The sequence below is a fragment of the Haliotis cracherodii genome, unplaced genomic scaffold (genome assembly GCF_022045235.1).
Source record: "Haliotis cracherodii isolate W230 unplaced genomic scaffold, xgHalCrac1.p SCAF_1, whole genome shotgun sequence".
Lineage (NCBI taxonomy): Eukaryota > Metazoa > Mollusca > Gastropoda > Lepetellida > Haliotidae > Haliotis > Haliotis cracherodii.
This window is the reverse complement of record NW_027266264.1, coordinates 42451855-42465279: the sequence shown is the minus strand read 5'-3', so window position 1 is coordinate 42465279 and position 13425 is coordinate 42451855. Positions and strand designations below refer to the sequence as shown.

The 13425-nt window shown below is 39.9% G+C and overlaps 1 protein-coding gene across 1 annotated transcript in view; it reads left to right on the top strand.

The window, feature by feature from the left end:
- The window catches only part of LOC139478127 (ras-specific guanine nucleotide-releasing factor 2-like), a 969963-nt gene extending 957707 nt beyond the window's left edge, over positions 1-12256 (top strand). The window contains exon 29 of the mRNA XM_071260456.1: positions 10463-12256. Coding sequence (XP_071116557.1) covers positions 10463-10579 — 117 coding nt within the window. The 3' untranslated portion in view covers positions 10580-12256. The remainder of the gene's footprint in view (positions 1-10462) is intronic.
- The last annotated feature ends 1169 nt before the right edge of the window (positions 12257-13425 follow it).

Here is a 13425-nt window from a genome sequence, read left to right as displayed (position 1 = left end):
AATGACATGGTATAATTTTTTGTTCTATGGATTATATAAAACCAGCTACTAACTAGCTCACATGCTTATTTGTGATATATTTGCAAAAATAAAGATAAAACTATATATTTAAGTTAAAGAAGCTATTCCTTTGGCTCTCCTGACTGAAAGTCAAGTGAACGTATGTCATGGCATGTTGTCTGTCGTCTGTTCATACATTGTTAACTTATATTTATTTCGACATCTCCTCTGAAACTATAAAGCTTTGGAAGATGAAACTTTGCATGAATGATCATTTTAGTGTCCCTAAAAAGATTTTTTGGTGTTTTTTTGTTTTTTTATTTTCTGGAGTCATGTTACAGATAATAGGTGCTACTAAGAAATGCATGAAGCTCCTTTGAATGAAAATTGAGAGATGAAAAACATGACCCCAGGATTTTCAGTACACTCATTCACACACAGGCACTCTCACTTGTACATGTATACAGTGCATAAATCCAATTAAGATCGACAAGTGGTATTTGGTAGAAAAGAGTGGATTGAGGTGACAGAAAATGATAACTATGTATTTACATGTGGAGGGACAGTCGTTACTTCATTATCCAACAGTATATGATATAACATCCATTTTGTGTTAAAAATTGCCTTGCTGACTCTTGCTATACCTTTCACATGCATTTCTTTCACACAATGTATGCTAAAATTGTTTAAGTTAATATTTGTAAGTTACTTTGCAAAGGAAGGAGTTTGTTGAGATACACTCTTAGCTGGAGCCACCTTAGTTTAGTATTTTGAGTGATTTTGATTGACTTGAGGAAGTTCTTCCCATTTGCTTTTGGCTTTAACAGCAGTTTCTGATGATTTTAGAATATAACAATGGCCTTTAGCACTGTTTTAACAGAAAGCAGTATTGGGACCACCTGGTTGTCATTTAGTTGAGGAAATGAAGCTGATTGGACAATCTTTATCCTTTTTCATACACACTTGGCCATAATCATACCATGGTAATACAGGAAAAATTATATCAATTTCAAATTAAATCTTGAAACTGCTCCCTTGTAACAAAGCCTCATCATGTAACATCATGGGTTAGATCCCTATCAATCAAATCATCTAAGATGGAAGTCCAATGTCTGGCGTCTCAACACAATCATGCACCCTCTATGTACCTCCCATGTGTGAGGTATGCGGGCGGTTGAAGATCCACTCAGCCAAAACTTTTTGAAAAATTTGACATTCAATGTGTCCACTTGCAAGATATAAATCACACTAATTTAAGTTGTAGCAGGATCATGATGGGTACAATCGGCTTTATGCGTTCCATGTGAGGTTTTATACCAAAAGCTGGAGGTGAGTTGTATAAAACCTAATGAGGGACACATAAAACCCCATGTACCCCGAGTGATCCTACCACAAAGAATTTATCTTAACGACATGTTTTATTATGACATCGTAAAAGAATTAAAACAGATTCAAAATTGATAGGAAACAGCTGTTTGATTGAACTTGTGCTATGTCACATGACTTTCATTGACACAGCTTTTTGCTTCGAGGTTGGGTATGAGGAATTTATGAAGTACATGTATGATAATGAGGTTTGTAACACAGTCTGTTCTAAATTGGTTTATGTTGTCCCTTTAAGTTCATGAAACACTTGAGAGCATTGATAAAGGCAGATGAACACATACTCTTGATTACTTCTATGGGGATAGCTCCTGTCACAAGACACAAAACTATTATAGCCCATATTTTGCTCTGTTTCTTGTTTTCCTAGAATCAATATTCCATGGTCCGAATGTGTCCACAATGATATAGATAACAGGCTGGCTATGAGTCAAGCAGTCAGGTAGCAGATCTGACATCTTTTGGCATTCAACTTTACCCGTAAGTCAGCAACATTTGATGCAGTTGTGAATAAGAGAGTTCATCAGGCGCTTTCCACCAGCTAACCCAAACCTATATCTGACTGCATCTTATGTTAGATGAGGACCCAGGTGTCTCACATTTTCCTGAAAGTACCGAACAAGGAGAGTAGCAATATGATGCTTTCCCAGAAGAATGAGTGGAATTTTCTGGTTTGTGTCAATGTACGCATGTTAGAGACAACCTCTCACAAGTCTTTGTCAAGAACTTGAGAAAGCATTGGTATATGACTGTCCTTAGGCAATGCAGTGTTGGACTTGGTACAATGGATAACCTTTTTATACACTTGACTGGATTTGCTGAAAAATGAAACTTTCAGCTCTTGCACAAAATGTTGTGAATACGATTTTTACACATAAATCTTGGGTACTGTGTTTATGGTGACATTGTGCCAACTGTGGAACATTAGTCTCAATGAGACTGTTCCAGCTTGAGAATCGTGTGAGTCTGTGAACACCTTCTGAAGCTTGAGTGGTGAGGGCATTCACCCTCCAATACAAGCTCTGGATCCTTTCCTGGGATGAACTGGTGCGAGACGTCCTTGAGTTGCTTACACTAAATGAGCTGTGAAGTGCCTGTAATCCAAGTGCTTTTTCCCTAAAAGTTAGCAGAAATCGATCTTGTTTCCAGGTCCGCAGCTCCATCATTCCAGTCTCAACAGATTCCTTATGTGTGATCCACTGTTGCTGATGTAAACTGAGAATCTTTTGGTTTGGTTGTGTATATATCCAAGGACAATATGACTATCTGTGTGGTAGGAAACAGTGTCTTTCTTTATGTCAAAACTTTCACAAATGAGAAGCAGCATTGACTCCAAGTACTGTACTGCACAACTCTGGATGTGGTATGGTATAACTTAAGACTTTCCTGAGATGAACCTGACTTGAGTAACCATCCCTGGGTTTGTGGTCCCTGGGATATTCTTGCCTTCTCAAAGGTGAGTCGAGGTGAGGTGAAATGGGGTTTAATGTTGCTTCCAAGATTATTATACTTATAAAGCGATCTGCATATCAGTCTTTGTTTTAGCCCCTGAATCCGGAGCACCAGGGTGGGTAACAACAAGTACTATCTTTTAACGTCTTTTGGTATGACACATCCGGACATCAAAACTTTGACCATCCGCTTTTAGGGTTACAAGTAGACAACAGAGGTGGTTACCTTCTCTGAGGCATCTGTATAAACATGCTCTTCTTTCCTAGTCACCGACAGTAGTTTGGTGTCTTTCCTTAAATATGACTCTTTCATGTCATGGTTTGAAGATGGAAGCCATCCGTTCACAGTTATTCTGTCTGGCTGGTGCACTTATCCGAGAAAGGTCTCTTCTACAATGACCCAATCTAAGCACAATGTTTGGGTGAAAGGAGCATTCCCTGTCTGATTGTGTTGATGAAACACATGGTGCACTGGTACAATATCTCTTCTAATCAATAGGATGATGTGGGATTCATCCACAGGAGGGATAAGTCCAGCTATGCATACAAGATGGGAATGGTGTGTTGCCACTTTGGGTGTAGATATTTCTTCTCAGTGGTTGCCTATTTGATTACATTCAGTCAGGCTAGGGAGTTCTAGATTGGCACCAGAATCAAGCGATTCATCCACAAATCCCTTTGCTCTCCACATGACCAGAAAGTATAAGGAACACTGTCACCTCCAGCAACAGAGAGCTCTAAAAATCAGATCTGTCCAGGAAGACATTACTCTTGTCATCTAGCATAGCATACAATTTCACAACTAGTCCTGGCTATCCCTTTGGTTTACCTTGGCCAAGACTGTCTTTGCACCAAATTTGCCCCTAAATGTTATCATAAACTTTGTTGAGATTGGATCATGCTTCATACCCAGGTTTGAAGCTACTTTCTCCCGCTATCATCCCTTGTAATCTGCTTCAAGCCATATCAAATTCACTTATGTCTACATGAAGTGCAGTGCACTTCAAAGAATCTTTTTGCACATTTTCGTCGCACAACATCGATAACAAAAGAGATTGCTTCTTTGGCTGAAACCTTTATACTGATTGTGAATGTATCTGGTATGATGCAATGGACATTTCAAGTCAATTTAGTTTCATCAGATTTTGTCTAGACATGGAGGAAGATTGTAAATCGTAACCAAAAGGAGACCGCTGTACAGGAAACCTCTGAGGTAAAGGCGGTATCGTCAATAGCATGACTGTTTGACCCGGGAGATAGTTGTTTGCGATGAAGTCCCATCGCAGACGCAAATCCAATCCTGTTAAGATCCAAGGTGTGTATCTTGCTGACCCTCGCAGCAGTAGCAAAAGCTAGAAGGAAGACTGTCTTAAGAGTGATCTCCTCGGAGTCCTTCCTTCCAGAGGCTCATATTCTGCTGACGTCAAGTGTTGAAGGATAACGTTTAAATCACATTTGGGTGGACGAATATAGGAGCTGAGAAGAGCTTGAAGTACTGGGACTAGAGTAATCTTCAAGTCTGTTGTGGTAGCGATGACCAACTTAAGAGCTGCTAGATATGTAGATAATATTGAGCCCTTATGCTTCCTGGTGGAGCGAAGATGCTGAAGATATTTGGTAACTTGCTGTAGGGAAGCAGCAGTAGAAGAAGAAGAACTTTCATTTGCATGAAGGCTTCGGGCCCATATACAATTACAGTTCACAATATACCAATTGTTCACAGATGCAACGGTAAAGTAACATGACACATGACTTATGTCATAATTGAATTGTACTACTTGTTCTTTTTGCATAAGCGTAATATAGGCAACGTGATAAACTGTTTAAGACTGCTTCATTGTTATTACACATAATAGATTTGAAATGGTTCAAGCTAGGATATCGGCAAAGTTTTGTCGGTAAGTATTCTTTTCTGAGATCATTATAACATGAACAAATGAGTAAAAAATGAAATTCATCCTCTATACCATTATTACAGACTGGACATATTCGAAAAGACTTTTCTATCGACAGATATCTGCCTTCATTATTCTTCAATTTTAAAAGACCTGCTCTAAATCTTACAATTATGTTTCTAAATTTTCTTTCATACAAAACTGAAAGATATTTTTCAGGTTCTAAAAGACTTTTAAACTTGAACTAGAATTTAAGTCTGATCTCCAGTTTTGGTAAAACATGTTTATACAAGTATCCTTAAAAAGAAATGAAAGCTGGTTCGCAACTGTTTGCGATATCCATACAAAACTAAAGCCATGGGAAAAAAGAAGTAAACGAATGTTAGAAGCCCATGTATGGCGTCCACAGTTATCTAAATACAAAAACATATAATAAGCCTTTTTTGGCAATCTGTCTTCATTCATATGAATTAATTTAAGCCGAAACTTAAGTGTTCTAACATAGGAGTTGATGTACAGTGGAAAGCGACCCGTTTCCCCGTAGATTATAGCATTTGAGGTTTGTTGTCCTACTTTTACAGGCTAATAGATGAACTTTGTCCAATTTGTCATATTGCTGAAATCACCACACTTCAGAGCCATATAAAAGTATAGGTTGTATTTGCGAATCGAATATCTTAAAGAACACTGACTTTGAAATAAGATCAATTTTACTTAAAAGTGCAATCAATTCGACCAAAGCTCTTTTTGCTCTTAGTGCTAGATCAGATATACTCTTACTGAATTTTCCTGATGAATAAAAAGGTAAACCAAGATATTTGTAGCTTGACACTACCTCAACCTATTCCCCCCTATAATACCAAATATCCTTTTTTGAAAGCACCCCACCTCATCTGAATACAACAACTTTTGTTTTTTCCAGATTTACCGTTAAATTCCATTTTTCTGTGTGGGTTTCTAGAATATTCAACTGAGTCTGTAGCCCCGTGACACTATCTGATGTTAAAATAACATCATCGGCAAACAACAATAACAGTATCTCTATTAAATCAGGGTATAACTGTACACCATGCTTTCCATTAGAAATAACTTCATATGATAATTCGCTTATGAAAAGTGAAAACTGTAATGGACTCAAAATACATCCTTGTCGTAGACCAGTAGGGCAGTCAAAATAATCTGTGAAACCTAGATCACATTTTACACATGATTAAGCAGCAGTAGGAGAGGTGATACACCTGCCCCTGCAGTATCCCTCGAAAGCTTTCCAATTATGGATGTACAAGGTTTGCAAGTAAGGACTTTTGGAGTCAAGCAAGGCGCATAGATGTCGTAGGCTGGAGTGAGGTTGAAGGAACTAACAAGGTGAACCAGCTCTGTGCTGGCCGGTAAGGCACTATCAAAATCAGGCATAGCTGAGTCATGGCAGCCATCTTCTGAATCACCAGTGGTAGAAGCACTGTTGGTGTGGAAAGGCATAAGCATCGAGATTCTCCAACGATATATCCAAAGCGCCGTACTCCCATGCCTTTTCATCCAGAATCGGAGAGATGAATGTGGAGAGTTGTGGTGGAACCGGGTCGTGAATAGGTCAATCCCCTTGAACACTTCCAGATGTAGATGCCATTCTGTCGAGGAGCTGAATTGGAACCCAACAATCGTCAATCTGAAGATAAGGTCTCAGAAAAGGCTGAATTTGCCATAGTTGTAGTCGACCTCACTCGGTGAGAGCTTGCGCCGACGTCATAGACCGAGCAACTGCTGCCATTGTCAAAGATGTAGAGACTGTGTGAGTGCTAACCGTATCTTCTTCCACCTGTCTGGAGGGACAAACTTCTTCCCGAGATCAGTGTCAAAAAGAGCTCCAATGAACTGCAGTTGTGAAGAGGGTGTGGTTTCCAACTTTTCTGTTTTGATTAGCTAACCGAGGTGATGAAGAAATCTCTGAGTGAAAGTGAGATGCTTGACTAGAACGTTCCAGTCAGCATGGGCCTGGATGCAATTGTCGTTGAATGACACGAAGACAATCCCTCTGACGTGTAAAAACTTTGTGATGGGCTTTGTAAGGCTGGTAAAAAGCCACTGGTCTGAAAGAATTCTATATAGTAGCCCCCTCCACTGGTAGTGACGACCTTGGAAAATAAACCGGAGGTAATGGCGGTGCCCTCAATGGATGGGTATGTGCAGGTAAGCATCTTGTAGATCTAGGCTGACACTGTAGTTCTCTTGTTGAAAGATGGTGCATAGTAGCGCAACAGACGTCATAGAACAGCTTCATGTTCAAAATCATACAAAAGTTCTTGCTGTCTTTTTTCGCGAGCAAAAATATTGGCAGGTAGAAACCCTGGGGTTCTGGGACTGGGGCCTAAACACTCTAGGACTTGTTTGGATATCAATGTACCCATCGTGTCCTGTAGTGTTGTCAACTGTCTGGTCAGGTTACACACTCTGGACTGGAGTGGATGTTGTTAGAGGGACTCCTATGAGTGGCAGCTGATACCCATCTTGAATTATCTGAAGGGGTCATCCAGGATGGTCCAGTTGGCTGCGAAGTGACATTGAGTAAGAATAACTGATACGAATGGAGGCAGAAGTGCCCTGTCGTCCCAGAGATAGGAGGGATCACTTGAAGGTGACATCGCCCCTCTTGGGCGATTCTCTGGTGTCCTTCGTGGCGGTGAAGGACGGTAGTTGAGTAGACCTCTAAGCTTTAGTACGGTAATTTATCCCCATTCATGTGTGATAAGATCCATGACATCCTGAAATTTGCTTTGGATTAAGTTTATGGTCCCTCTGATGTAGGCTCCCGCTGATGTCTTGGCCTGGATCAAAGACATCCCTATCGCATCTGTCGCCGATAATATGGTGGACAGTAAGGGCATGGTCCTTCTAATGGTGTCATCTAGATGCATGACGTTTGATAGAACAAAACGGACGTGGTCATATTCATAGGATCGATCAGTAGGGTGATGACAATTTGTAGAGACAGAAAAGTTCTCCTCCTGACAAACTGTCTTCTGCTTAGAAAATTGCTTCAATATCGACGTCCGTTCTCGTGAAGATCGAAGTTGAGGTGAATTGTCTGAATGTCCACCCTTGGAGTATTGATCTTTAGATTGTCGACTTCTGGAAGATGGATCCTGCGACAGACCTGTTGAGGAAGCGCGTTCCTTAGACTGTCAACCCTGGGAGACTTGATCCTGTGAGTGACGGTGAGATGTTGACCTCTCCTGAGAATGTCAACCCTTAAGGTGCGGCTGTGAGGGTCGATCTATAGGTTGTCAACCCTTCTCTCAATGTCATTCATCTATAGTTGGTTGAGCGTGCTCTCTACTTCTGTTCTGTGGGGAGGGCAACATCGCAATTGTACTTCTGGTTAATTAGACGTTCATCGCAGTGATGACAACTGGGATAGAATTATTAGAATTATTGCTTGTCAAAGTAGAGCCGACTCGTTGGGCTGCAACCTAAGTAGTTGGAAGTAAATCAGTAGACTGGTCTTTGTTAATAGCCAGTACCATACATGTGTCCAACATATGTTTGGCCTGGGAGTTTGTGGTAGTCGGTGGAATGCTAGTACCCCAGTATTAGTCAATTGGGAAGAAGGGCAGAGTTTCCTTGTCCAAAAAGTTGTCTGGGACAGCAGCATCCTCGACTGACAGGGATGTAATGGCGGCTGATGGAGGCTGCTTGACCACTCATTTTAGGGTCGGACTGAAGATAGCCTTAGTTGTACACTTTGTTTTTTACGATGAGAAGGTCCATGTTGTGTGTCCTTGGATTTAGATCTGCGATCTATGTTCCCTTTCTGGCATTTCTTCAAGTATTCTGTGAATGCCTCTTGTGAAAGATAGGAACATTCTGGACATCAGAATGTTGGGTTACAGACTCCCCGACAGCCACAGCATAAACTGTGTGGATCCACTGCAGAAAAGATATGTTGGCATTTCTTACAGGCTGACTGTTTCTGTTGATCTTTGCCGATTCTTGATGCAAGAATTGCACCTAACTCCCACTTCTTTTTTGAGAAAAGAATTCCTAAATTCCTAAAAAATATAGTACGCCTCCACTTTGAGACAAAGAGAAGGAGAACGATGAAGCAGTGAGTGTCAGGTGAACGAGATCCAGGTGCATGACCTGATTGACAGGGTGGTCGCTATGGTGATGCAAGGGGTGTTTGGGCGAATGAAGCTCAGAAGTTGCAAACTTGCTTTTGGGACATTGCCACAACTATAGGAAGAAGAAGGATGTAGTAGAGGTAGTATAGTAGGTATTTGTAGGAAAATATCAAACTATAGTTATCATTGTATATAATTCTTAGAACACTACCTCCTTTACATCAGGAGAAAAATCCAAGCATTTACAGTGAAAAACATTGTAAATTGTGTGTTATTATCAGAGGAAAAAGACTTCCATGTTCATGGTACCACATACAGGAAAGGAGTGATGTTCCCCCTCCCCCCAACCCCCCCCCCCAACCCCCCTGCGCTTGCACAGTTGATCTGGCTGACCTTAAGATGAACAGTGGAGAGGATATCTGTATTGAAAAACTTAGGGATTTTAAGTGTGATTCAGCCTTTAAACAATGATTTTTAAGGCAATGATGTAATAGAAACAGTTTTCTTAGAATGATACACAATGATAACTATTGTTTCATACCACAGAAGTATAGTTATGTGATTACTCACAATATGATTGCCTGCAGGTTGCGAGGTTAATCATGATTATAAACCTATTCATTGGGATCGCTATTAAGTAAGAGACTTCTTTCTATAGGCATTAAAACCTATTGTGAGGTTTTACTTTCCAGTCGGGTTAAATCTCATAAACAGGGACGTTGTAATGTCTCTGGGATTTTATATAATATCCCAGGGATTTTATATAATATCCCAGGGATTTTATATAATGTCCCGCGTATTTTATTAATATAACTTCCGTTCAGATTGTAACTTGTAATGAAATGTAAAATCAAATGACAAATGTTTTCTTTATATTCCCGAGGATCAAACTCGCAACCTTCATATCTGTAGCCCAGTGAGTGTACCATTTTGGCAGATAAATGTAACATTTAGATAGATGGTGCTTTAAATTGTTTATGCAAACTGATGACCATAAAAAACATTTCCTTAACTGGTTTCTGTCTTTTATATATGATGAGGAAATGGTGTGCAGAACTAAAGATTGAATTAAAATTTGTGATCAGTTGGGCACAATTAGACATTTTAGTGGGCCAAGCTCATCCTAAGTTTTGCTACTACTACTGCTGCTGCAGCTGCTGCTGCTTGTTACAAACAATAAAAACTTGTTAACTATAAAATAATTCAAGTAATTTGTGGACATTTTAAAATGTTGACTACATATTTGGGTGAGCTACAGTGGAACGGCACAAAATTTCTTTTTCAGGAACTGCTGACACTTGGCCTATACATTCAGTTTCGTAGTCTAACCTCCATCAAAATTTCCACTACATAAGTTTGTGTTTAAATTTGTCTCCTAACGTACAGAACTTTTAAGGTTGAAACCTTGCATGGATGATTACGAAAAAGGTGTGTGTCAAGATTGTTAAATTTGTTTTGTCTCTATCCAAAGTTGAAGGTGGTTCCGATGGCAACAATATTGAAAAGATGTTTACATGTGTACCTAAATTATGGAGATAATTTGATGTAATTTGTTTGACTATTTGTGTGCAGTAGGACCTACTATATATAATCCTTTTTCAAACATCATTTTCAGGTTACAAACTATCTACTAGACCCATTGAACCTACTTGATGAGGAACAAACTTACAAGGCTTCACTAGGAATAGAGCCCAAACAGTCACGATTGTCAGTTGTATCAGCACCACAATGAATAACCTGTGAAGCCTGATGTGACAGACACAGTATTGAATTCCAACTTCTATGAAGATCATTGAGGCAACACCAAACCTCATCTCAACTGTTGCGACTGTAAACATACATGAACATCATGAACAGTTGTGGAGTTCACCAAGAACAGACATTTGCAATATGAAGTACCTGTCAACACTATCCACATGCACAAGGAGAACAGCAGGTTAAGCAATGACAAATTTGCTTTTGCCCTCTCAGTGGCATTTGTGGTTATGCAGATGTCAACATGTTCTGTTTAGTATAAGTCAAGATATTCAAACATTTACAATGAGCAAGATAAAAAGTCATTCACAATAGTATGTTAGCTAGCAACCACAAAAAATGTTTTCATTCCTCTTGTCCTTGTATATATACAACCTATTCTAATATACTCAAAGGCAAAAGTATTTGAGAAAAATAATGAGAATCTGTCATTCCAAATGAAGAGCGCTCCTGCCATATGTGAACAAGTCATGTCATACAAGGAGGTTCAGAGGCAAGATTGCTAGTGAATGTGTCTACCTTATGCATTGATGCAAGCCTCACACATTCACCTCATTGAGGTCCCTAAATGGTGATGAAAGCCAGAGGGAGTGGCATTACATGTCTGAGGAAAATTGAGCTGGAGTTTCTGCAACATTGATGGAGAATTTGAAAAATGTTGCTAACATCATTCAGTTTCATCCAAGAAATTATCAATTGGTGACAGGTCAGGGGATCTTGCAGGCCTGGGAAACACATAAACATTAACCAAGACGTTCTACCATTAGGATTGATTGCCTACTGTTCTTGTAGATACCCTTCTGTTGCAGTTTTTGATACTTCTGTGAGAGTTGCTGTCTGGAACCTACTGTATATCGAAGATGCATGGTTCTAATCCATGTCATGGAGAGGGGTAGTCATGCGTCAGCAGCCAATACAGCATGGTCTTTAACATGGTTGTTCTGTTGATAATTTGGTATTTCTGTAGATGGTAAATTGACATATAACATCTTGCTGCAAGGTACCTAGTTAAAACCTTCTTGTGGCCCACCATCTGTCATGTTCACCTTAGCTGGGTGAAGTCTCATAAAGAAATAATCCAAAGTGGTGTTTTTCTGAACTTTGCAATTCCGAAGATTGCTTAGAGTGACGGTGATATGGGGTTGGGTATCTGGGCCTAGAGTTTCGAAACAATCTCAGATTATCATAAAGTTATCATTAGGAAATCATACTCTGTTGTAGCCTATTTTTGAAACTATCTAAGCCCTTAGATGTTGTAAGATTTTCGTAAATGAAAGATACCTTTATACCTGTTGTAAATTTTTTTTATCTTCATCCACCAACATGGGTGCATACTTTGCCATAGATATTGTTCATACAAATAATCTGCTTTGAAACATTGACATTTTATTTTGTTGAACTTTGTGATACAAACTGACCCTTCAAAAACACAGAGAACGAATTAAAGATTTCACATCAGAATTTTGTTACTCACATTGCCATGTAGTCGCTAGCTTAAAATATATCATTCTTATGAATCTCTACCTCTATTACATAATTGCCATAACTGTGCATTGTGGCTGCATCACACATTTGCAACAGAAGTCCTCTTCACTGTCTACTACACACCACTTGTCGCACTTTGGACTACCTCTTCCATGTGCAGAAGCAGGAAAATCTTCACTTCTTTCCTTTGTGTGCTGTGACCAACATCTAAATAAAGCTGCTCCCCTCTAGCACCTGGTTAGTGAAGTCACACTAATTACTAGTCTGTTTCAGTTTAAATAGTCCGTATTTACTATTTATTCAACTAGATTTTGCTTAAGTAATTGTTTAGAAGCACTTGTTATGTGAGTATAAGTTTGTGTTGGTGTGATTTTATACTATGGTGTAATCTGCTTCACCAACATGCAAGAAGTGTGGCCTATTTTGGAGATAGAACAGCTGAAACGGAATGCTGCACAACAGGCTCAGAAGAATCCCCACAACCATCACGATTGTCACTAGGACTGCAAGATTGTATGGACCCTCAGCAAAGTGTTCACCATTTGGATTCCCCCACTGGTCCCGCCTGGACTGCACAGACTATGAGTCTGAAGTTATGGGATCGTTAAGCTACCTTATGATACCCGCATAAGCACCCTCCCTGTAGCCGGATCTTCTGTTTTCCCATGTGATCACTGCATGGACTCAGCTCATCACCATAGAGTTCCCGTTATGGCTACCATCAAAATGTCAGATGGAATCTGTCCTAAAACTACACTTGACACTACGTCCGTGGGAAAGGCTCTTCAGCATCGACTTCGAAAATGCGTATCTACATGTGCCAATTCATCCTTTGTCCCAGACATATTTGGTTTGCAGTCAATGGACACTGCTACAAGTTCTGGGTACATCCGTTTGGGATGTCGATTGCCTTATGGTTTTTTGCCAGGATAATGGAGCCAGTCATCATTTCCATCTTGTGCATCTCCACGGATACTTGGATGATTTTCTAGCAGCCAAACAGGACACACCTATTCAGGACCAGGTTTTCCTAACCCAGCTCATGACGCATCTGGATTTCCTTATTCATCCCACAAAGTTGGAGTCAACTCCTACACAAGATATCATTTACATAGGAACTCACTCCCTTCTGACCACAGGATATCTCTGCCCTCCAGACAATTGATTCACCCCCATGCTCCTGATGATCAACAAGGCACTATCTCAACCACGTCTTTCAATCAGATGGTGGATGTTCCTCCGATTTTCTAAATCTGCCTCCTCAGATGTTGCTCAATCATGGTCATCCTCCGTTTCTTTACAACAGATGAGACAAATTTGTTAAGTGGCGAAGACACT